At 44.0% G+C, this 25,788-nt stretch overlaps 1 protein-coding gene across 1 annotated transcript in view; it reads right to left on the reverse strand.

The window, feature by feature from the left end:
- Positions 1 to 2,992: 2,992 nt before the first annotated feature.
- SLC2A12 (solute carrier family 2 member 12) overlaps positions 2,993 to 25,788 on the reverse strand; it is a 33,684-nt gene continuing 10,888 nt past the window's right edge. Inside the window, exons 3-5 of the mRNA XM_075748119.1 lie at positions 8,601 to 8,723; positions 6,332 to 6,464; positions 2,993 to 4,263 (exon numbers count right to left, since the gene is read on the reverse strand). Of these exons, the coding sequence (XP_075604234.1) occupies positions 4,161 to 4,263; positions 6,332 to 6,464; positions 8,601 to 8,723 (359 nt within the window). The 3' untranslated portion in view covers positions 2,993 to 4,160. The remainder of the gene's footprint in view (positions 4,264 to 6,331; positions 6,465 to 8,600; positions 8,724 to 25,788) is intronic.

Consider the following 25,788-nt stretch of genomic DNA (forward strand, 5'->3'; position numbering starts at 1 on the left):
TTGCAGTAGAATGATAACTCTGACTCACTGCTAGCTTGCGAGTTGTCATAGCCACTAGATCTTTTCCTGCGGTCTCTAGCTCCATTTTATCGTTCTCTGACTTGCAATTAGCGTTACCAGAGAAATTTGCACTTACGCTTTCAGAATTGTATCCTCCTTTTTTCACGCCTTTCGCACGGATTTGCGAAGGTCTGAATTCCAATCCAGTCTCTCCTAGTTTAGTATTGCGTGCAAATTTAATAAGTATACTATGTTCTGTAATCCGGTCCATTAATGAAGATACTGAATAATTTTAGATCTGGGACAAATTTTTTTGTGGAGTGCTTCAGAGATCCAGGGATGTGATTTGTGAGACGTGTCGCTTTTTTCCCTTGTATTTTCATAGTTGGTGAGATTGTGACTGCCAGTTCTGTCTCATCAGATGTGCAGGCTTTGTTATAAAAGACCAGTACAATTAGGACTACATTTATAGGGGTTTATAGGGCTAAGTCTGTAGGACTACAAATAAGACTATAGCTATAAAGATTTAAAAAGCCCTTGATCACCACCTTTTGGAGGTATCTGAAGCTATTAGTGTCTGCAGTTCAACTGGTGTAGGAACTATGCCTTTGTCAGAAAGATGGTATTTTTACTTAGTTTCTGCACTAAATAGGTGTGCGCAGGGAAAGTTCAGAAGAGCTCATAATGAACCCAAAACCTGTAAGGTGGGGAGACAATTTCTATGGTATTTTCTGAGTTAGATTTATTTTTGTAAGAACACTCACAAAATTATTACAGCAGAGGTTGGTTTGGGAAGCTGCAATGCTGAGAAAGATTTTGCGAAAGCCCCTTTCACTAAATGTGATGTAATAGAAATTGTAAGCCAGTATGGGCTTGGATTGCACGTGCAAAGGTCTGCTATCTAGAGGCAGCTGTCAGAAAACGGTACCATCAGAGCAAATGGGGATGCTATTGAAAATGCAGGTAATCCACTACCTGGTACAGTCACAGATCAGGACATGCAATTTCCTGCAATACAGTCTTACTAAAAATACATTATATTACTGGATTTAATTTCAAGTACTTGATAGTATAAGAATGATGTTGATAAACTGGCAGCATATTTGGAAGACTACTACTTTGATATTTCTTGTTCTGAAGCTGATTTAGTAGAACACATGATACTGATAACCATCCTCCATGCCTAACATGAAACAGGTGGAGAGGTTTCAGTAGACATCAATGCTAAAAAACTGAGGAAGGTACTAACATGCCAAAACCCAGAAAATGGTGGGTTCAGACTCTGTTTTTTGACGAGATCATTTTACAAGTGTTCAGAACGGATAGTGGAATTTGTAGGTTTTATAGAAAGAAAATGCCACTGTTGATCTATGAAAAAAAATGTACAGTATTAGCAGGTCCAGCCTAATAAGCGCCCTTTGCTGGCGCATGAGAAGTTCTTCTAGATCTTTTGCTTTTCTTCAACAAATGCTTGCCAGGCTTCCCGGCTTGACACACACTCATTAGGCAACACATGGCACTGACAATGTATCCCATATTTTACTATTCTTTCAGCTGCCCCTTTCCCCCCATCGCCAGAGTCAATCTCTGACTTCATTGCCCTTGCATTTCGTTTGCCTTCATCCATGGCTCCAAACCCAGTTCTCCAGCTCTCCCTGTTTCACGTGGCTGAGCTCTAACACGTTTTGCATCCTTTTTCTGACTGTTTGTAGAAGTTACAGGAATACTCTTACCTTTGCCAACTCTTGCTGCTGCAGCATGGAGTAAACTCTTACTGCTGTGGTCAGGGAAGCACAAGGAGACTATTTGCTATGGGCTGTCTCCCATGTGGGGGCAAAGGGAACTCTTCTCCTGGCCTCTTGTGGTCGATATGAGAACTGTAGAGCTCAAACAAAATTCTAAGCACAGTCGTCAATTTTTATTGGAAAATTCAAAGTAAAAGAAACCAAAGGTTTTCATGTCTGTGCAAAAGGAGAAAGCACCTGAGATCCAGGGTGGAATTTTAGCTTGGGATGGAATCTGCAGCTTCCCCATAGAGAATGAGAGCAAAAGGCTTTTGAGCTAACTGCTTCTGATGGGGCCTTTGGTCTGTCACCTACGTCTCAGGTGCACAGTCCCACTGTCTGTCCATGTGTCCTGGGTGTGCTTGGTCTCTTGTTGCTTCCTGTAGACTACATTGAAAGGGCTCACATGTACCCTTATCAGATGATTTTACTTAATCTTTGGTACATCCTGTATGCCAAAACCTGTGTCTTGCTGAGCCTTACGCATACTATCATAAACATTCTTAAAAGCAGCCCAGGCTTGCGACACCCATGAGGTTATTGTAAGGACGGCAGACCCTAGGATCAGGACAGAAAAAAATAAGGCAGCCAAAAGCCAACCAGCTAGCCAGTGGCTGGTGGAAGAGCTTCTTCCAGAGTCTTGCTTGTTTCAGATGACATGAGATCTGCATAGTTAAAAATCCTGCATTGCAATAACTACTTACCTGACCTTTGTACCAAAAGTCCAACAGGGTTTTTAAATTGATTCCCTGAAAGCTCACAATGCAGGAAAGTTGTGGTACAGATTTGGCTGGTAGGATCTCATCTCGAGGTAGCTAAATTTCCGGTGACTTCTGGCAAATCATGTCCTTGGCTTCAATAGTTTATTTTCAGGTTTTGAACACATGTCCACTGTCTGAATAGATGTGCTCCTATAAATTTACCATGTCGCTATCTAGAAGTGCGACCATGTGAGAATCTGATCAGAACTGATCCGGTCTGCTCAGAAGTAAAACTTTACCTAGATCAGTAAGTTACTGGTCCTTCAGTGCAGGACACAGTCAGGTGGTTTTAACACTATGAGACAGCAAATAAAGTGGGATCATGTGCCTAGTTCAAAGTAGGATCTGCACTCCAGCTGACAGTGTCAGTCTTCTTTCCGCAATTAAATCCTGGAAGAGATGCCGCTGTGTGGCTGCTGAGACAGCCAGCATATTTTTAAAGCATGCTTTTTTTCTTTAAACAAAGAACCATTTGTTTATTTGCTAATAAATATTTATCTACTGATCATTCTAGCAAGCCATTAACCTTTTAAGAAAAAACCACTAAGTTCTTTTATGAGAGCCATATAGATAACCCTTTGTAGAGGCTTGTTGAGTACTTCAGGATATGCTTACTAAGCAATAACCAAGAATTTGACACAATTTATGATTTGCAGTGATTACGGTTTCTGAACTTCCTTTGTGCTGCCCTGTACCACACAGTTCTCCCTTTCTGAATCCAAAAATCAAAGTCTAGTGTGCCCTGTATTGAGAAATAAAATTGTTTTGACATCAACTCTGGTACCTCCAGCTTCCAGCTTTCCTGGGACTGGGAAGCCAAGGAAATCCTATCTCTCTTCTGTAAGGACATCCTCATTCCAGAGTAATTGATTATGCAAATATCCCACCATTAAACAGTTTGACTATGTTTTCTGAGGACTGTTTCCTAGGTCACTAAATCCTGGCCCTCCTAGGAAACTTTATGCAAAATTCCTCTTATAAGCTGAGCATGCTCTGGTTATAAATAATTAAGTTCTGATAAACAAGATCCTTTTTCAAGTCTTGTTAAGCTGAAGCCTAAATTAATTCATAAACAGTTCCTACCCAGCAATTCTGCACTAACATCATCCTTTACACTCCATAGTGGTCCGTTTTTGCTCCATAGTGGCATCTTCCCTAACGTACTGACAGAGAGCTGTTAACTCTTTTCAGCCCCTTTTTGGCTAGGCTAAACAGACCTGTCTTGGGTGGGCTCCTCCCAAGATACAGGCTGTTCCTTCTCTTAGGCACCCCAGTTGTTCTTTGCATCTCTTCCAGGCTGAACTCTTGATGAATATGGATAACTAGAATTGTGCACAGTATTCCAATTTCCATTCACCTCCTATATGCAAGAGCTAAGTAACCTCAGGGGAGGTGAGAGATGGTGGTTTGAAACAGATGGAGCCCAGGGTTCCAGTAAGTTATAAACTACAACAATCTTTAATGTTGGCTGTAAACTGCCACTGAAAGAAGCTCTACTAAGAAATGAAAGAGAGAGTATCTTGCGTATAATAAAGTCATGCGTCCCATCAGAGCGTGAGCGTCGCTGAACGTTTTTTTTTGTCTCAGTCTTTTGGTGAAGGCTGCCTTGGTCGCCTCAGGTCTGGTAGAGCTGCTGTTTCTCTTTCTTGGCAAGCTCCACCGGCATCAGTTTCTCTCTGCGCTGGCTCATCCAGCACAAGGGGGTCTTCGCGTACTTCCTGGAGAAGCAAAAAACCCGCAAAGCTTTGCCATCGAACACAGCTGGCAGAACGCTCTCCCTGTTGAGTACGCCTGCCGCTGAGGACGCGGCTCTACAGCCTGCCCGCACCTCGGCAGATGCCAGAACACCCCGGGCCCGGGGACGCTCCGGCGGCTGCGGCGCTTCCCCGCCTGCCCGCGTGGGGGCGGCCCCGCCGCACGCTCCGCCCGGCTCCGGCTGCCCCCGCTCCGCCCGGCTCCCCCCGCCCGGCTCCGGCTGCCCCCGCTCCGCCCGGCTCCCCCCGCCCGGCTCCGGCTCCCCCCGCTCCGCCCGGCTCCCCCCGCCCGGCTCCGGCTCCCCCCGCTCCGCCCGGCTCCGGCTGCCCCCGCTCCGCCCGGCTCCGGCTCCCCCCGCCCGGCTCCGGCTCCCCCCGCTCCGCCCGGCACCCGCCCGGCTCCGGCTCCCCCCGCTCCGCTCGGCTCCCCCCGCCCGGCTCCGGCTGCCCCCGCTCCGCCCGGCACCCCCTTCCCGGCTCCGGCTCCCCGCGGCTTTACGTCTGTCTAAGGAGGAGGCAGGAGGGGGCGCCCGGGGGGAGGCAGCGCAGGCCGGACCAGAAACGCCTGTGACCGCAGCGAGGGAGAGCCCGAGGGCTCCGGCAGCACAGTTAGCTACCGGTTTTCTGCGCTGGGATAATTGCTCTTAATTAGCCCATAAACAACCTCCTTCACGTTGCAACCTTTATGTATTCTCTGGTAATGCAAAAAAACCCCGCAGAGGATGACCCACCGCACTAGGCTCTTCACACATTAATTAATTCCACTGTGAAAAAGTATGTGTCTAATTTTCAGTTTGAATTTTTCTGCCCGTGCCTCCTAGCCTCTTTCTCTCCGTGTCCTTTCTCTTGCCGACAGGCAGCAGCCTGCTGGCACGCTGTCAGCAGGGCGAGAGTGAAGGAGTCTGTGTTGCCCCATCAAGCCTGGGTGCGTGGATGAACTGGGGGATGCTGCCTCACCTGTAGCAGCATGCCGCCAGCTGTGGTGAGGCCTGACGCTCAGCCCAAGCCATCAGCCCTGCAAAAATTTTGTCCACTAAATTTTTTTCCCTATAATTTCTTTATCCTTTTATTCATTATGCTGATAACTTCTTGAGATGAGTCAAAAAAAACAAGTAGCTACTGTAGAGCAGCTCTTTGAACAGATCAAGAAAATGCTGCATTTTAAAAACCAGGGATGCTTATCTTTTTCTTATATTTTTTTATGGCCAAAAACAACTCAAAAGAAGGGAGACAGTAGCAAATTGATAGTAAAAATTGCCAGTTCATTTATGGTCAATGACACCTCCATTTGGACATTGGAAACAAACAGCATGTGTATCAGCAGATCATTTAATTCTGTTATCCAAATTGATGTGCTAATTTTGTTGAACGTATGTAATTCCAAGGGCCACTCACTCTACTTCTGAGGGATGAGAAAAGACAGGTAGAGTCAAAAGACACAAAACCAGTCAGAATGGGTCATGTTAAAGGAGCAGGCACATGGCATTCATGTCACCAACACTCTCTCCCTCTCATTGCTCTTCTACTCTTTCTATGTGGTGAGGTTGGGACACAAAACTCATGCTGGAAGAACCTTTTCTGGGCATAAGCTCATAGAGTCTACAGAGTCACGGGACTCAGTAAGTGCACAAAAAAATGCCCACCTAGAAGAGCTATCAAAACTCACATGGAGCCTTGAAGTATTTGAGATACAGCCCTCTTTCTGCATGCAAGCCAAGACACTCAGCCCTAAATGTGAGAACACAGTTGCCCTTCTCTCCAGGAACACCAGTCAGCAAAAGTGCTGGAAAGCCAAGTCTGGCTGCAGGTGTTCCTCACAGGGAAACCACCATCCCTATAGGGCCAGTCCTTCCACACCAACAAAATGTTTGCTTGGCCACTGAGATCAACATATGCAAGCTCAAGCTTTGAAACAATCTCATTTTTCCAGAAAAAAAACAACGCAGTTTCCTTTTTTTTTTTTAGCATGTAGCATTGAAAGGCTTTGTCCCTCTGGGCACTTGAGGCATGTGGTCACAGGTTCAGTACTTACTGTTTTGCTAGTTCCATGGATATTTGCTCCAAAGAGCATCCTTTCGTCTCTGGTATAAACACAATAACAAAAGCCAGGGATGCTAGGCTCATTATTGTGTAAATGAAGCACACCCAGGACAAGCCAATGAGCTCTACAAAGGAAGAAAACATGTCTTTTTAAATTTTCAAATATTATAATTTTTTTTTCTATTGCCATATCTTTATAGGATACAGCCCCTAATGCACAGGAAAAGTTAGAAAGAAACTAGGCTGTTATTCTTGGCTCACTTATTTGTGCCTGGCCATAATTTGAAAGAGAAGTGTGGTTTTGCTTTTTCTAATACTCCTTATGAAAGAAAATTGATGAGCCCATATTGACCCATTTAGCATGAACCTATTGATTTATTTTGCCTGTGGTCACTCTGCATGAAAACAGTGAGTAGCCATTGTTACTGGTTTGTGCAAAGGCACCAGGGGTCACAAGCGCCTCAAATTTCCACCCACGTCTGGTTTTGTTGCACATTATTTCATGGAACAAAACCAAGCATTTTTTCACACCGTTGCAGTTGTCCCCAGCTAATCCTCCCCGCCTGTCAGTTCCCAGCATTTCCACTGCAAGTCACGGGTTCTGCGCCAGAAAGGCGTCCAAGAGTGAACTCCGAATGGGTCCAGCCAAGAACTAGTGGTTTTCTGAGCCTACAGTCCAGGGGCAGGTAGGTCCTCAGGCTGAGGGATGCACTCTGCAGCCCCTGGAAAGTAAAGCATATGCAAACAGGCTGCTGCAGCCCACTTAGCCCTTTTCCCTGCTAAAACTAAACTGGGAAACATTTGTCAGTGGTGTTGTAGGCTAAAAATTGCAGCTGAAGCTACTAATCCAGCCGATATCTTCCTTCAGATACCTAAGTGCAGGTGCTGCTAGGCACTGTGACCTCCACACGTATTCATTTTAAGACAGAATTTCCAATTCTACCTTTCTGCTATAGACTAGGAATGCATATTTGCTTGTAGTTACACTTTCATAAATCCAGATTAGACCCAGCTAAGCCAATAGAGTTACTGGGGCTTCGCATTCATTGAACCTGAGACCAGAGCAACGACTGGGTGTGCATTCACAAATAACGCTGCACAGCAGGAGGGGGCCTTCAGATGAAACAGTTGATGCTGAGGACCTGAGGTCCACGCTATCTGTTTGCAGTGACATTTCCTTAGGAATAGCTCTAGTCTGGTCCAAGGACTGGGCAAGTGTTGGCAGCTGGAGTGCATTCACTCTGCATTTTCTGGTTTGGTTTTGTCCAAAACCTTGCTCAGTTCAGGGCTGCCCTGTGATGCAAACCAAAGTGCAGTGAGCAGAGGTAGCTGGATGATTTGCTTCTGAGGAGGACCCTTGATCTAACAAAAGTGCTAGTGTGGACACTGAGTTTGGCTTGGCATATTTTCCCTAGTTTTAGTCAAGTTAGTACTCAGGGTTTTCTCTCTCTCTCTTTTTTTTTTTTTTTTCCTAGGAAAAGAAAACACCAATGTGAAACCCATTTTAGTCACAGATCACACTTATTTTCAAATCCATCTCAAAATGCATCTAACAGGATGAAAACCACCTCAACTTTTTGTGGGTTGATTGCCTGCCTCCAGTGGAGAGTAATGTAGAGTTAAAGGAAACCTAGAATTTCTGTTCTCTTATATTTTTATTTTCAGCACATATTTTCCTCTGCATAAGACTGAAAACTAAAATTTGCAAAACTTCTTATGAAATACAATTAGAAACAAATATTTGCCAATCAGTGAATTTCAACATCAGCATTTTCCCTTGTTTATCATCACATTATAAGTTACTATATGGTAATCTCTTGCATTAAAGCATGAAACACTTCAACATGTGAAAAGGAATGATTTCAATGGGATTGTCTTTAAAAATACTTGATCAGAAAAGCTGAGGTCTGTTCTAGAGCAGAACTTCCATTAACTTCAGAAGGTGCAGGACTAAATCCTAAATATTATGTATTTTCAACCTACTAAGGAAACGGTGTTTTTAAGAGGTGGGTTTCACAGCCTATGGAGTCGATGTGCAAGGTGCTCTGATAGGCAGCACCGTGAGGCCGTAATTACTAGCACAAACCTAGAACGATGTGGTGGGAATGGTGAAGTTACACTAACAAGCAGCACCTAAACGGAGATCTGAGTTTGGCTCCTGAGGCATCATGGCTGAAATTTTAGCAGTGCTGTTTGTATAGGAAAGATTCATTTTGCCCACTAGAATAGTATCAACTTGGAATGATACAGAGAAATCTTACCGGTTACAGTCAAGAATGTCAAGGAGATGAGGAGATTGATACCCCAGTTCATGCTAGATGTCAAAGCCATGGCCCGTCCTCTGATCCCACCGGGGAAAATTTCACTCAGGACCAGCCAGGACACTGAAATGGAAGAAGAAAAATAAAAACATGTTATCTTTGAAGGGCGGCTTTCTTTGATGTAAATTCAGGTAGTCCATGAATTCGGGTGAGGCAACCTGAAAGAATAAGGTAATTTTCAGCGAAGTTAGGTTTGTGTGGGTCGAAGCCCCTGAGGACCACCCTGCTCTGCAGTCAGCATCACCCTTGGTGGACAAGGGAAGGGCATCATTGTGGACAGAGCCTGGCAGCCAGCAGCCAGCATTCCCTTGGTGGACAAGGGAAGGGCAACTGACATCATCTACCTGGACGTGTGCAAGGCATTTGACACTGTCCCGCACGACATCCTTGTCTCTAAATTGGAGAGACATGGATTCGATGGATGGACCACTCGGTGGATAAGGAATTGGCTGGATGGTTGCACTCAAAGAGTTGTGGTCAACGGCTCAATGTCCAAGTGGAGAACAGTGACAAGCAGCATTTCTCAGGGGTCGGTACTGGGACTGGCACTGTTTAACATCTTTGTCGGCGACATGGACAGTGGGATCGAGTGCACCCTCAGCAAGTTTGCTGATGACACCAAGCTGTGTGGTGTGGTCAACACACTGGAGGGAAGGGATGCCATCCAGAGGGACCTTGATAGGCTTGAGAGGTGGGCCCGTGCAAACTGCATGAAGTTCAGCAAGGCCAAGTGCAAGGTCCTGCACATGAGTCAGCACAATCCCAAGCACAACTACAGGCTGGGCGAGGAATGGGTTGAAAGCAGCCCCGAGGAGAAGGACTTGGGGGTATCAACTGATGAGAAGCTCAACATGAGCCGGCAGTGTGCGCTTGCAGCCCAGAAAGCCAACCATGTCCTGGGCTGCATCCAAAGAGGTGTGACCAGCAGGTCGAGGGAGGTGATCCCGCCCCTCTAATCTGCTCTGGTGAGACCCCACCTGGAGTACTGCATCCAGCTCTGGGGGCCCCAGTGCAAGAAAGACATCAAGCTGTTGGAGAGAGTCCAGAGGAGGGCCATGAAGCTGATCAGAGGGCTGGAGCACCTCTCCTATGAGGACAGGCTGAGGGAATTGGGATTGTTCAGCCTGGAGAAAAGAAGGCTCTGGGGAGATCTAATTGTGGCTTACCGGTACCTGAAGGGGCCTACAGGAAAGCTGGTGAGGGACTGTTTATCAGGGAGTGTAGTGACAGGACAAGGGGTAATGTGTTCAAGCTGAAGGAGGGTCGATTTAGATTAGATGTTAGAAAGAAATTCTTTACTGTGAGGGTGGTGAGGTACTGGAACAGGTTGCCCAGAGAGGGTGTGGAGGCCCCATCCCTGGTCCAAGGCCAGGTTGGATGGGGCTTTGGGCAACCTGGTCTAGTGGAGGGTGTCCCTGCCCATGGCAGGGGGGTTGGAACTAGATGATCTTTAAGGTGCCTTCCAACCCAAACCATTCTATGATTCTATGATTCTACCATCCCTGACTGGTGCCTGAGCGAGTGGTGGGTGGCACCCACGGGCAGCACCAGCGCACACAGAACCAGGGAAGTGAGCTCTGAGTGCACATCTGTGTATGAAAGGGAGCTCTGACTAAATAACTCTCAAGCGACGTAATGCTAATGGAAGTAGGGCAGCAAACCAAAGTAATCTTCAGCCTCAGAGCAGCACTGTGTGTTTATGCCACCTTATAAATCAACCTGCCACACTGAAGCAGGTTTGCTATTCCAGCTGTCCGCTCTATATAAATGAGATTGCTGAGGTATAAATGAAGAGAGAGGGTCTGATTTTTGGCTCCTTCATATCACACCACAACACAGGTGATCTAAATGCTGTTGTTGCTAGCCCACAAAAACAAATTCAGACATGAAGAGCTGGCTGTGCAACCACCTTGATAGCAAGAAAAAAAAAAAGACATCACATTTCTGCACCATTCCTGGTTATTAAAAAAAAGCAAACCCATCCCCCCCCCCCAAAAAAAAATTAAAAAACCCCTTCTTTTGTTCATAAGCAAGATGCATTAGCAAGAGGTTGCTGCGTGGAGAGGTTGTGGGTAGGTAGATGACCACAGCACAAGAGCAGAAAGGTACATGTGGATGAACTGTATCTTCAGACCCTTGGACATGGCTCCTGTGCAATGTTGGTTCTGCAAAATAACAGATGGGAATTTCCTCAGGACACCGGGAAATCTTGAAGTTACATTTTAAAAATATGCTCCTGTGCATCTGAGTGTGCATTACACTGGAATATCCCTTCTGATGTTTGTAGGAGTCCTATGTGACAGTACTGGTAAGGGTATAAAAGAAAAAAGTGCTGTGGAAACAGACTATAAAGGACCAACCGAAAAGGGAAAAAAATCCCCACTGAGCCTTGAGTCAACAGAGCAGATTCAAGCAAACTCCACTCTAGTTTTCTTTGTACCAGAGATTTTAATTAACTAATGTTTTTTGGAGCTGCCCCAGATTTTTCTTAATTTTTAAGGAAAAAATATAACGAGCCTCATTCCCATACTGCGAGTGACCTGACCAAGTGGTAACTTTATTCTGGAGAATCAAGACTACACTGCATAACGGTCTGACGCTGTTAGGCATAGTCAAGTGGCACACCATCATAACACAGCCACCGTGTCTAACAGCACCTGTAGAGAACCTTGGGGTTTGGTTTTTTTCTGACTTGGATCACAGCAAAGTTTAATGCACTCGTTGCTGACAAGACAAACTTTGCTCTAAAGAAATGCCCTGGGCATGTTCTGTGGGGTCTCTATGCACAGGGAGGGGGCAAAGGAGAAGAGAACTGGCTTCGCAAGCGGGTCTTTTCCCGTCAGGCCAGCTAGCCCTGCGCCTGAGCAAACCCAGGCCTTGGCAATGCATGGACATCTCTTTATTGTATTTTGCCCCTCCTCAGCATCAGGGCTGTTGAAACCAGTATCATTAGTCACAGCCGATACAACATGTCACGACAGGGAGTGCTAGCTGAAATGCAAAGCTGCAAGTAAGCGAGAAGCAAAGGAGCCCTTCTGAGCGGTGCACGCACAGCCTGTGGAGTTTGTCTCCATAGGAGAGCCTGGCAGCCAGCAGCCGAGCTCGGCTGGAAAAATGGTTATTCACCGTGACCGGCAAAGGAGATATTCATAGGCACATTAGACAGGATTAAAATAAAGTTTGAAATAATTAAACCTGCTCTCTGCTGGGCATAAACCAACCTCCAGGAATAAACTTTTTCTGTGGGTACTTTGGTCACGCCACAGCTGAAATGTGCGGCACTGTGGCAGCTCCACTACCATGCATTTTTCCAAGGACAGGCTGGCCCTTTCAGGCAAACTACAATTTGTTGGGAGGTTTGAAACATGTTGTTTTCCTGTTAAGTAACCAAAATACTTGAGCATCTGCATCATCTGCAGTGGTGCTTTGCTACTCTTATTTGAACCAGTTATTCAGTTCAGACAGATCCCACCAACATACCAGGTCTGTTCTTCATGTCTGCTAATGGTAGCTACTTCCTCTGGCATGGCCCTGACCTCAGCTTAGCTGGCGAGGAGTGGATAGGCTTATTCCCCACGGAGAAATAGCACTTACAGAAATCTGAGACTTATTACATTCTGTTTATCCCTTTCCCCAAGCTGAGGCAGCGATAATGATCAATTCTTTGCTTTTAGCACCTCTCTGGGATTGTTTTTGCTATTTGTACCTTTGCCAAAAAGCAGCAGCTGCTGTAGGTACAGCGGGGATGTGGCTTTCCCTCGGGGAGCCAGTAACTGGGTTCAGGCTCCCGCTCATAGTGACTGCTGCTACCTTGTGCGCTGTGTGCACGCAGCGCTGCGGAATTTTAACCTGCAAGCTCCCAAAGTCATTGCAGTCAGCTACGTGCTCTGCCTTCGCTAGCCTAAGCAGTGACATTTTACAGGGGAAATTAGCCCATCCTTGAAAAGAGGGTCCCAGTAACCCCACCACCACCTCTCCATCTGCTGTGTAATCTAACATTATTTCAAAAAGACACTGTGATAGTAACTGCCTTGGACGCACTCAATAGTTTTCAGTGCCTGCTCCAGCCACCCTTGGCTGGTGTATGTGAGCTGATGCTTTCCAGGTCAGATGTGGGTAAGAGATAAGGCTAAAGGCTCAGTGTGATTCTGTGTGCTAGGTTCAACAACTGCAGGATTTGATCTTGCAGTGGCTGCAGGTAATAACTCACTTTTGCTGACCTGGAGTGAGTAGTATATTGACAGCAGCTGAGAAAAATTGTATAGTTGAATGGTCTTTTATTATGGTACAGTCTGGAGAAAAGAACACCAAGTGCAAATGCAGAAGAAAATAATGCATTGACTCAGAAAGTTTAACTGTTTCATTAAATATCACCGAAACCTTGACATTCCTTGCCCAAATAGGAAGAGCAGATATACAAACAACACCTTGACCAAGATAGTGACATGCACCTCTAGAGTCACAGGAGCTGTAAAGGCAGAAAACAGAATAATAATGGAAGATTTCAGCTGCTCCCATTAAGGCTGAATAAATTGCATAATGGAGCACAGAGCTGGGACTACGTTTTAGATACCATAGATGATGGTTTCTTTTAGCACTTTGCCCGATACTTAATGAGAGAAAAAAAGCAAATCTTGCTTCAGTGCTGAGCAAGTTCAAGGGTAGTTCAAGGTGTAACTGTCACAAAGATGCTCTGTTGTATTGGTTATAACATTTCAAATTCAATATTCTTGCAGAAATGGAAGAGCCAAGAGCCTACTACATTTTATTTCAAAAGGAGAACAATATTTGAATAAGCCTGCTTTCTATAAAGAAATTAAAAAGATCAGGGTAAATTCTTTAGTAGTGTTATGGAGAATGTTTAAATTAGCGGATTAGAGTTGTCTTGTTTTTGCTAAGGAAAGCCGTGTCTCTTTGAAATAGCTAGGGAACATGAGGATCAAAACGAATGAGCCACTGTGCTTTTCAGTTTCAAAGAGCTTTGGTGAAGTGTCAGGGGATAGAAGAGAAGGTATTCATATAGTTCAATAATTGTTAATAATAGGAAACAAAGGACAAGGCCAGTTTTCACAGTGGAAGGAGATTACTAGATCTGCTCAGTATATTTCCAGATCTCTCAGGAAAGGGAGGTGAATGCACATCCAAAACTTACTGATGGTACAAAATTTTGGGGGTGATAACAATGAAGAAGGATCATAAAAAATTGAAAAAGGACCTCAAAATATTGAGTACTTTGAAAAAATAACCCATAACATTCCTTATAAACACATGCAAAGTAACACGTATGGAGAAAACCAGCCACCAGTCCCCACACCAGCATGCCACCACTGCTCAGGGCAGAAGTTCTGGAGCTTCTGTGGGTCGCTCAGGGACAGCATCAGCTCCCACGAGACAGACGTTGTGGATGCAAACAGAGGCTTGGCAATTTTTAGGAAGGGAATACTGAAAGTGCCACTGAGCACGCCTGTTGTGCCTCTGTATTTGACATGCTGCGTGCAGATTGGGTCAACTCAGAACTAGATGAGCCACAGGGAAAGGTGTGTAATGGGCTCTGCAAAGAGCAGTTAAACAGACGAGGACTCTTCAGCTTAGATAACATACAGCGTAGGGAAACAGAGTTGAAGATTATAACATTGTGGAGATGAACAGAGGACAGGTTTTCATTACATTTTTAAAGACACAAACCAAGAGAATCCAAGTGAAGGTACCAGGGAGAGCAGTTAGGAGTGGCAGGAGGATATGCTTTTTCAAACAATGCGCATTTCAACTATGGAACTCACTTTCACAAGATGCTTCAGATGTGAAAAATATTAGTGGGTTAAAATGATTAAATGCTGGGTGTTAAAACGTTATTTCTCTGTATGTGTGGAAAAAGATCCATCAAGGACTATTGTGCACAACAGTAAAAATAAATCCCCAACATTTTTCTTGAATCTCCCTAAACTACAGATAGCCAGAAGGACACACTGTGCATGCTATATGTGTCTTTTCTTATGTATTTTCCCTCAGCATCTGCTACTGGCTATTGCTGGAGGCAGGGTAACAGATTGATTGAGTGGCCCTTTTTAAACCAATGTGGCCAACTTAATGAGCTTTATATTTGGGCCATAAGCAAAGAGATGTCCCAAACCCTCATGTGATGTCTTCCTTACTTTCTTACTTTACAGCTAGGCAGTAAATAAAAATAATTTTAAAAAAATTAACAGACTTGCATCAGAGAAGCAGAAACATCTGTGAACATCTGAGAAATACTGTGAGCTTGAAGGGTACTCAACATTCAAGTGAGGTACGTGAATGAAAAATGTCCTTGTTTCGACCTTATTCCTGCCAGGAAGCAGAAGCAAATTGGAAGCTGCTCAGCAGCTCTCATTAATGAAATGTTAGATTCCCTTGGTATTCATTTACTGCTTAGCATTTTTTCCTTTCCTATACCTGTATTGAGTGAGGTCAAGTTCTTTATGATGAGATTTAGAAAGCGACCATTGCAATACTTGAAAGAATTCAAGTTTCTGAGGTATAAACTCTGGGAAGAGATTAAGTGGATTTACAGCTTAGGAGGGAAGTAGGCAGAAGTATGTAAGACTTGTTAGCAACAAGACGTCCAAGGGAAGATAAGGAAGGGATTATCGCACCAGCAATGCAGACAGACCATCTAAGAACACGTAACAAATGGTCAACATTGGGGAAGGATGCAAGCAAGCCACTGCAAAGCTGCCACGAGGAAGGAAGTCAAAGGACATGGCTATTGACTGGCTTTGCCAGGGTCGAATTTTTTTTCCAGGCTTATGAAACCCCACAGGTTTTTCATTTAGCTGGTTTCTGGCTCTGCTGAGTATTAACACAAATAGCCAGCTGGCCAGCTACTTCTCGCAAAAGGCTGCTTCAACACTGGTTTGCCTTGATTTGAAAATGCAGGTTTGCAGGGGACAGCACAACCCTTTGCGGTGTGCATGGTAGTGAGGTGCATACCTGTGAGGGCATGCAGCACTGGGGGAGAGCTGGGGTCTGGGGTGGGGGGGACCTGCTGCTGTAATGCACCAGCACTGTCCCGGCACCGCTCCAGAACACACACAGTGCAACCCCTGCCAAGGCTTTTGCAGAGAGAGATTTGCGGGGCCTGGAAAAAGTGAGGGACGCTTAGACTGGAAAGAAGAGAGGATGAGAGGGAGTTTGTCCTTTGCCAAAGCAGGTAAAAGAGATATGACACAAGAAAAGTGGACTGAAACTCTGCCCGTTGTTTTGTGCAAGCAGCCAAAGCAGACAACCGTGACTGGTGTTAAAAATCAACGACTCTGCTTAATGAGAGCCATTTATCTCTCTGGCTCTACCCCATAATATGAGACTGAAGTGGCTGCTCAAAATTAATAATGGGCAAATATAAAGCAAATGAGCAGCTATATTGCTTTGGAGAGCGTGTAAGCCGCCAGCAGAGTGCCAACCTGCAAAGGGTCAAGTCAAACCCTGCGTGCGCACATTAAAAGGAATGGAGTTACTCTGTTGCTGAGAGATAGGGGAGTCAGGAGAAGCCTCAGCTAATCTCACGCCCCTGGCTGCGTCCTGATCTCTGTGAGTGAAGGCAATGTGTACCTCATTCGACGGCTTCCGAGGCGCTTCTCTCTGAGCAGCTTTATGACTACCGGTTGCAAGATACCTGATACCATTGATGATCCAAAAGGAGCTGATGTGGTGTGGCAAATCTTAAATTCTTTTTCTTTTCTTCTGGTACACTACATTTCTAATGGTTAATCTTTTAGGCTGACTTCTTGAAGTAACATATGTTAGGACAAGTGGAATTTAATGCTTTTATCTCTAAGGCTGTATCAGAGTACATAAACATTGTTGTTCAGTGTTTGGACTATTCGCATCACTATCTAATAGACAGGCTCAACATGTACTTTTTTAAGGAACCTTGCAGTGAACCATGGAAATCACCCTTCACTTGCGCCTCTTCCAGTTTACATTAGAGCAGCAGGAGCGTTTTGGGGGAAGGGACTGTGAGACCAACACATTAGCTCCTTCCGCTGTTTTCTGGGCCACTTGAGAAGGAGGACAGTGAGATATACTTCACCTCCAATTTTCCCCAGCCATCCTTCCTCCCCTAACCTTCTCACCACCGTAAGCCTGCATTTTAACACTTTCTTTTTTTACTATTGCAATTTTCATCTTCATGAACGTGAAAAAAAATTTAATGCCCGGTATGGGTTTTCCTGTTTCAGGCAAGGTTTTCAATATATTCTTAAATCTATTTTCAGAGATTTTCAATTACCGTCCATTTTCAGCTTGAAAACTGAACAAACAAGTCACAAACAAGAACAGCTTTCTTACAGACAGTGATTCCCATCTAAAGGATTGCTGGGCAAGAAGTGATAGATATATAAGGATCTAGGAGTGGTAGAATTGTCTTAGTTAATGTGATTTGTGGCTCATCTTGCCCAATAACAGTACTCAGCAGCAAATATATCAGTAGGATGCATCATAGCTTTACTGTAAGCAGGCATGTCATAGTCTATACCTTTTTTCAGGTCCCCTAATAGAAGTTGAATTGATGTATGAGATGACAATTCTGTTTGCAACTGGATTTCACAGCCACTGTCTCTCTCTCTCCTCCTTTGTTATACAGACACTTACAGTGTCCCATCAAGACAGAGCAACTTGCAGAGCAAGCAAAAAAAAAAAAAGGAGAGAAAAAGAAAAAATGAAAACAAGCCTTCAGGGGAGAATGTGGTTATTGTAATAAATCACATACTATCTACAAAAAAAGAGCCTTTTAATTAAAACCTGAAATGTGTATTCCTGTTTGTAGGTGTTTATTTGTTCGGAATATTGAATCCAGGATAATCCTCTGAGGCATTTGCAGAGGAATGACTGCAGAAGCCAGGGGCACTAATTCACAAGGAAGTTGTGCATGAATTAGTTCAGATTATCACATATGTCACTTCTACGAAGTATAGAGAGGAGATATTACCCAGCTAAGTTGGTAAATGAACCTGTTTTTCCAGTATGCAAGGGCCAATGTCGGTCCTTAACGGAGTGCACAACAGAAAAGAGCTGTTGAGACACAGCAGTTTGGGGAAATGTGAGCCTTTGCTCTTGCAACATAGAGATTTGTGTGTATGCTTTAGAAAATTCCCAGTGGAAAGGATAAACAACCATTTAGAACATGGCTTGTTTGGTGAGAGACCTGCAATGATCCATTTTTTCAAGTCCCTCCCTGGCCACTGCTGCTCATGCTTTGCTCGGGTTGCTGCTGGAGGGAGGCAGCAAGGAGGAAGGTGTGAAGGCTCTAGGTCCACTCACCACAAAGTGTCTTTTAGTTCCCCTTCATTCATAACAGTTTTCTGACTTGGGGTTGATTTTCAAAGGCAGCAGAAGCTGGGTGCCCTCCTATGTCCCCTTTCCCTGGCTTCTCTCCCAGAGCTCAATGTGACACAGAAACTCAGGTGCCATGGGGAGAAGCGGTCTCCTGACCCCACGCTCTGACTTACCGTCCTCTCTGCACTTGGGCTGCCAGTATCCGCCTTCCCGAGCAGTGCCAGTAAGTTACGTGATTGTACATTTTTACCTTTCTGGCATAATTATTTTCTCATACTTTATAATACATGTTTTATATTGATCATCTTTACAAGTGAAATAAAATACTGACTTTGCACTTGAAGTCCTACTGACAGTTCTAGTTTTCACACAAAGCTGGCCCAAGATCAGATTCCCTCTACAAAATTCCTCCCAGCCCTCTCTCCCAAAGGAAACTAGATTTTATGGAGCTTTTATGAAGCTTGTCATATATATACTTTTTATAAACATATATAAACTTTTTAATAGATTTCAGTGTCACAATGATCTTCTTTCCAAGAACATGGTCAGTGGAAATGAATGTAAAATCTTTCATTGTCTTCGATATGATTATCAAAGGCCACTATTATTTACTGAATGCTTAAATGCAACATTAACGTACGAAGTAAGAAGGGCAAATTTAGCTAATGATAGGCATCCTTGATTACCATACAAAAGCTTGTACTAGATGGTATGCTAAACTCACTGTGCATCACTTTACAGAAAATAATGTCCCTGTAGAACAAAAGGGGATCATTAGTTCCAATAACTAGTTAGAATCGCAGCAATATTCATTGCCTAGATTTTTTTTTTTATAAAGTAAGTCTGGAGGTAAAATGCTTCATTTTGGTCAGCGATGACTAACTAACCTGAGTCAAACTTTAAAGCTATGCCTAATTTTAAGGACAGGAGCCATTCCTGTTAAGCAGTGCCCTTGTGTCAATAGCTTTATTAACATATTAGTAGAGACATATTTATATAATCCAGAGCACCAAGATCAGAATATTGACTCAAATTGCTGTTTAAGTTGAGGATAGTATGCCAAAAGACAGGTAGTCCCATACCTTTTCTAGGTAGTTCCCGGAGGGCCAAATTTCATGCTCAGGAACAGCAGATTGAACCACCGTTGTTGCAGAGACACAGGCATATTGGCTGGGGCATGGTGTTGTCGCTCCCTCTTTTCACAGTACCGAGGGTTCTGTCTTTCAGAAGGCAAAGTCCTTGGCATGATCTGACAAGATTTTTCCTTATTTATATACTTAAAAGTAAAGTTTGAAGAGAAAATGATGTCCCACATTTCAGTTGTGCACCTCAGTGTATAGTTCAAGTTCAGTGTTGAGGTTGAACAAAGCTCCTTGCAAAATGGTGTCCTAAAATAATTAAGGAGAAGCTCCCACTGACATTGTCTCATTACCACAAAAACATTTTTTTCCTTATTATGACCTTTTTCACACCTAAAAAAGCCTTCCAGACTTGTAGGTTCTATCAAGTTAGATAAGATTAACCTATGTGGCTGGTATTTTAGAGAACACCTCCTGCAATTTGAAACCCTGTAATTCAGCATCCAAGTATCCAAAAATATCTTAAATTGACTTGCACTTCACCACTACCAATCATCCTGTGAAAAGGCAAACTGATTCCTGGGTTAGCTGATGTGTTAAAAAGGGGCTTCAGATAAACTGTGTCTGAGGCAAGGCAATAGGAAGAGCCGGCAATTTGCAATCCTTGCCTTATTTTTTATTTTAGCATGCTCTGTCCTTCTACTGCAGCTTCGTAGTATGGACGCAGTGTGAAGTAAAGGCCACATGAGACACTATTTGAGTAGCACAGGAATAATGAATTAGATAAATGCTAGGAGTGTCATATTCAAACCACGTGGATGCATGCATTAAAAGATGATTCAGTACAAATGAACAGTACTAGGAATCTCGTCATGAAATAAAGAATCCAAGCTAATTTTTTAATTAACTAAAATAGGACTTTCTTTACTGATCACGAGTGAAACATGCACATTTCCAAGGTTTATTATCCTGCTTCAGATCCAACAAAGCATTTAAGCACCTGCTTATTTTTGAGCACATGATTTAATCCCCACCACTATCTCCCTTTCCAGAGTAAACCACAAAACAATATAAAACTGATGTTGCGTATTTCCATGACATTTAAGGCCAGGCCACAGCCACTCTGCAAAGTGTAGAAGCTCAAAAATAAAACATTGCAAACAAATGTCATGCAAAGCAATGCTGAGCATGAATGCCTGTTAACATCAAATTTATGTGCACTATAAATTAATACAATAACCATGTTTTGTAAAAGCCTAAAATATTGCTCCAATGCCAAAGATACTGATGTGAATTCTAGATGCCCCTATCTTTTACCAGTGTTTTCCAAGCTAGTGCAAGGCCATACAGCTTACAATATTTCAAAACATAAGAACAACCAACTAAATCCACAGAAGGTCAGAATTTCCACACTGACAGTTCTCTCCCACAAGATTTTCCAGCTTCTGGCAGGACATTTGGAGGTCAAAAGCAGATCCGAGAGCATTTTGTGCTAGAGAAAAAGCAGTCCTAGGCAATCTGGATCATAAGGGTGGCAAGAAAGAGGACCTCTGTGAGCAAGTCCTTGGGCTGTTCAGTGCCATATGTGAAACCAGCTGTTCTGGGTTTTGTTCATATATGCATTTAGTGACTGAGGTGAAAGACACAGAAAAGGTTCTGCATTTAACCATGCTAATGAATCATGCTTTGACTCAGGCAGCCAGTTAATCTAAGAATCACAGGAGCTAAGTCAAGGAGACTAAATTTGTCTCGAGCATAATTCTCTGGGCTTTAGGGAAATGTTCCAGGTCTGGGTTTCGGCTTCCTTAATGTAATAAAATGCATAAAGACTCCCACAGACCACATAAGATTGCATAAGAAGGACAGAAATGGATTGAAAGGCAGACTTATTTCCTTCCTCACCTCCATGGATTTCACTTTTCTTGTGAACCCTTGAGCTTTCTTCCATCCTCCTTGATCTTTCTTGCCTCATCCTTCTTCCATCTTCCCCACTGTCCCCAGCATGGGTTTAAAACTGCATTTAAATGACTTCAACAACTCACAGTAAAATGTAGACAAAACAAGTGGGTTTTTACATGGCAATAGAATGGAATGGAATGGAATGGAATGGAATAGAATAGAATAGAATAGAATAGAATAGAATAGAATAGAATAGAATAGAATAGATTCAGTTGGAAAGGATCTACAACAATCATCTAGTCCAACTGCTTGACCACTTCAGGGCTGACCAAATGTTAAAGCATATTATATGTGGAATATTATCACACAGTCTAATTTAGCTTCCTGATCACCCTTAACTCCCTCAATAGGCAGTAAGGAAAGGAGGGCTACACCAAAGGAGGAGTCAGAGAGCAGGGGTCAGAAAGCCTCCCACAGGTGGTGAGAATATTTTCCTTTGTTGATTATCTGAGGAAACTGGCTCCCATATCAGCTAAATTTCCAAACATATTGAAATATCTGTTCCATTTTAGGTATAAATTAGCTCAGGTTTAAAGCATCCATTCAAACTGATATAATTTTAACTCCGATATACTCAATATGTAAAATCTGCCAAGGTTTAATCTAGAACCGGGGATCTCTCATTCCAAACTAGACTTTCATCAGTAAAAAGTTGCTCCTAAGATTTGTGCTCACTAGGGGCTTGCCTTCACTGACTTCCCTGCGTGGGTTTTGTTCCTCACGGGGCTGACAACCTACACAGAGAGCTCCCACGGCAGCGAGATGGTGCATTGCAGCAGGGCTTGCTGGAGATCATGGTCACTGTCCCTTCTCAGGGGCACCCAGGCTGGGGGACACAAAGCCACAATCGCAGGTTCCTCATGTGGGAGGAATTCCATCACTGTGAAACTAGTAACCCAAGCTTTGTGCCCTGCTACCCTTCCATGCGCTAGGGAACTGCTGTCCCCAAAACTGCCATTCATTTTGTGGGCCCAGCGCTCACCCTCCCCTAGTACATGGTCCTCAGATGTGCTTCACATCCACTGCAGGTCTGGACTTCACAGCCCTGGGCACTGGCGAGGTGCTCCCACAGCCAGATGGTCCCCTGGTTTGTGGGTAATGTGCTTACTTCACAAGTTAAAAGGAAACACTGCTGTGAACAGAGTGATGAGCACGCATTTTTTTTCCAGTTTTCCAATCAGAAATATTCACCTGATGGCTGAGGCTAGCAGACAGCAACAGAGGGCATAATATCACAGTCTGAGAAAGCTTCCCATGGGTATTTAATTCCATTATTTAACATGTTTTAATCAATACCAAAGTCCTGCCAGTCCTACAAGCACCCACTCATGGGAGCTGTGCTTTGATGGGACTGTAACAGCTATGTGGAAAAGCAGGGTTTGCAGCAAGTTCTAAATCTCTCCTCCAAGACTCTGTTATGCACTTATTTGTTGACCACAAATATGTACAAAATATTTTTTAGATTTTATATCTATGTGGATCGGTATATGTGGTATTTTTTGTCCGAGCCCTGAAACTCAGAAGACATTTCTCCAGCTGCAGACACTGATCTGCCTTGGGTGTGTTGTGGCCGCAGCTGTGTGTGTGCCAGGTGGGTTCTGAGCACTTGGGGCCAGGGCACCCCTGCAGCTCCAAGAAGTCGCCTGGAAGAGGGGCCTGTGATGGCCTCCAAGAGAAGAGCTCTGAAAGTTTGGCTCTTGGCTTTGGAGAGCCACACAAAGCTGGCAGCTGCTCTAGGACACACAGTAACAGAACATCTTCAGTCCCCAGTTGGCAGAGAAATAAATACTTTCCAACTTTATGCATCTAAGTGGTTTTGAGGATGATTCATCTCACGAAACTGCCCCTCAGTCTCTCACTTGTAGGTGCTTTTGTTGATTTGCATCCACACCATCAGCATGAACTGTGATGATGGTGGTGGTACTGGTGTTATTTGCACCAGCAGATTATCCCAAAGTTCATTGTCCAACTGCTTAAACACCTTTGCAGAACAGAAACTTGTTTTAAGGACTGACAGAGGGGTAAGAACTCTTTTGTGCAAGGCACCAATGCCATACATGCAGTCTAAATGCACATATTTGACATCTCCCTTTCAATAAAAGTGTTCCCTACTCCACAGCAAAAAAAAAACCTTGTGATGTGCATGGATCCCATTGAATTGCACTCCCACAATATGTGTAAAGAGGTACTGCCCAAGGCCTGTTTGCTCGCTTGCTTTTTATTTCCTAGAACAAATTCAGACTGTGAAAATATGCCCTGTTGGGTCCACACTGAGTTTGCATCACTTGCTTCTCAGCTTAGGACTTGTTGGAGCTCCTCTGTTTTTTGCTCCTTAGAGAGGATTGCCTCCAGACCACATAGCATCCCCGTATTAACGTGTATGGTGCTACTGTTGCTCTTTCTTGTTGACTTGTTGGTGAGATCACCCAGTGAGATCTCCTCACTCAGGGGATATATAGGAAAATATGGAGGGAAGTTGTCTCTATTTAGTCTTTGGTCTTAAATGGTGGAAAAGGAGATGATCAGGGCAGAGAAGCAGTTCTTTGGTAACGGCAGCCACCTGACACCTAAACCTGAATTTTGTTCGTGGGGTCTGTGAGGAAAGCACCAGGACTCTGGGCACCTACTCTGCTTCAGAAATGCTAGAGCTGCCTACAGTTGTTAACCAAAAGAAGTCCCTTGCATGTGCTCCATCCAGTCCCAAGAGTCCCATGTTTACAGCCTTATTTTGGAAAATAAGTGTGATACTCCAGGAGTTTGGCTTTCCTTATTCCTGCATCTCAAAATGTTTTACCACACAACAGTGATGACTGAAGGAGGTGACACCTCTTTATAAGAAAGGACCACTATTTTTTGCCCCTCAAGTAGTTTGAACAGAGCATCTGGCAAATGAGATGTTCTGCAACTATTTCAGTTAATCCTGTGCAATTTAGTAAGTGGTCATGCATGGTCGTGGCCCTGACTAGAATTTCTCTGTGTGTCCTTTGTGTTCAATTAATTTCCAGGGTTACATTGAGCTTGGGTGACGAACTGGTGATCTGCCTCCACACCGCACTCATCTCATTAGCCTGCACTCACTGCTCCCTGTGCAAGGCATAGCAACATTTCTGTGAGGCTCTGATTTCTCCTGTCCACTTCTCCACATACAGCAGGCCTGAATGCCTCTCCTTGCAAACATGCACTGAAAACAATGAAGAGTCCCTCTCGCACCCCTCGCCCTTCACGTGGCAGCCAGAGAGAGGTTTCTCATGGGCTCTGCAGGCATGTTTCCCTGATGAGAACGGTTCATCCTCGTTTGACCTTTCTGATACGCAGACAAAGGTAGCTCAAGACAACGATGGGTGTCGAGTAAGTCCCCTTAGCTAATAACTGCCTTGAAATGCCTCTGCAAATATCCCTGGAGAGACGGCATGTGCTGTTCTGCGATGTGATGCAACACTGATTTGTTGCACCTACAAAACATCCTCATAATTGTGTGAAATTGAGTGTGAACAAGCAGTTGAATCGAGTTCATCAAACGTAATTAATCCAAACAGAGCAGCAGAAATACTCCTTTTATCTTGCCTAAGGGTTGATGATATAAATACAGAGCACCCCAGAATCAAAAAAGTGACTAAGCAGATGCTTGCTAGTCTGAATTCTTTTATAATGCAAAAATGGCTTTTATCTCTCACTGTCTATTTTTGAGTGTTCATCACTGTGCTGCCTGGGTGCTTTGATAAAGGGCAATAAATATATTTAGCATATGTTTAGTTCATTAAAAAATCCATCTACTTCATGTAATTTGGAGACAAAAGAGAAATCATGCAAAAATACAACATTTATAAATATCTGCTGTGCAAATCTGGACTGTAACTAGCTCTTTGACCAGAATCCCCAAAAAAAGGAAGGGGGGGAAAAAAAAGACAAAGTAATCAAAAAAAAGATGATAGAGCTCAGGCTGCGTGGTCTGCCCTAAGAAGAGTGTGCCGTTTTCCTAATGGTGCTCATAGACTCTCCTTTATCCCCACAGAACATAATGCAGCATGGACTCAAAATAAAGCGGGTGAATTTGTTCCAGAAATGGCCTTGTGGGGCGAAGGGAAAAGAGCAAAATCTTCTTTGTTCAAAAGAGGCTGATTTGATCTGTAGGTTACAAACAGACACATGCCCGGTGCTGCTTCCACCTTAGCCAGCAGGATGGGCAGACATTGTGCAGAGTATGAAATTTGCACTGAAAATACAGTGGTGTGGGGGTTACAGTGCTTCTGTCCCCAGGCTCCCGGGCATCGCCTGGCTGCAGCAGCCCAGTGTGCAGCCTGGATGCCTCCCTCCCATTGCATTGTAGACGATGGCTAATGGTCTGGTCGAGGCCACAGACCAGATTTAGAGAGGCATAACATAAACATGTTAAAACTGTTTACTTTATATTAGCAGAGGGGCTCTTTTTTTTTTTTTTCTTCATGCTAAGAAAGGCACACTGAGGATAAGAAAGCTAGGCTTTTAAAATACATTCAGAGATTTGGACTCCAAACAGCAGATGTTGAAGGCTGCGTATGAGACATAAATCATAACCTCGTGTCCCAACCCAGACTATTTAAACGTAATAGATCCTCTGAAGATTCCAATAATCTCTTGGTTCTCTGACCCTTGCATTTTCTATATATTGTCAATTTTAACATTGTATTTTTAAAGGCAGGGAAGTGTTTTGAAAGTACTTATCTGCATTTTGAAATACCTGTATCTCTCCTGGACCTGGCCTTCACTTGCTGCACAAAGGCGTCTGCCAGTTTAAATTG

This window comes from Balearica regulorum, chromosome 3 (assembly GCF_011004875.1).
Source record: "Balearica regulorum gibbericeps isolate bBalReg1 chromosome 3, bBalReg1.pri, whole genome shotgun sequence".
In the NCBI taxonomy this organism is placed as follows: Eukaryota; Metazoa; Chordata; class Aves; order Gruiformes; family Gruidae; genus Balearica; species Balearica regulorum.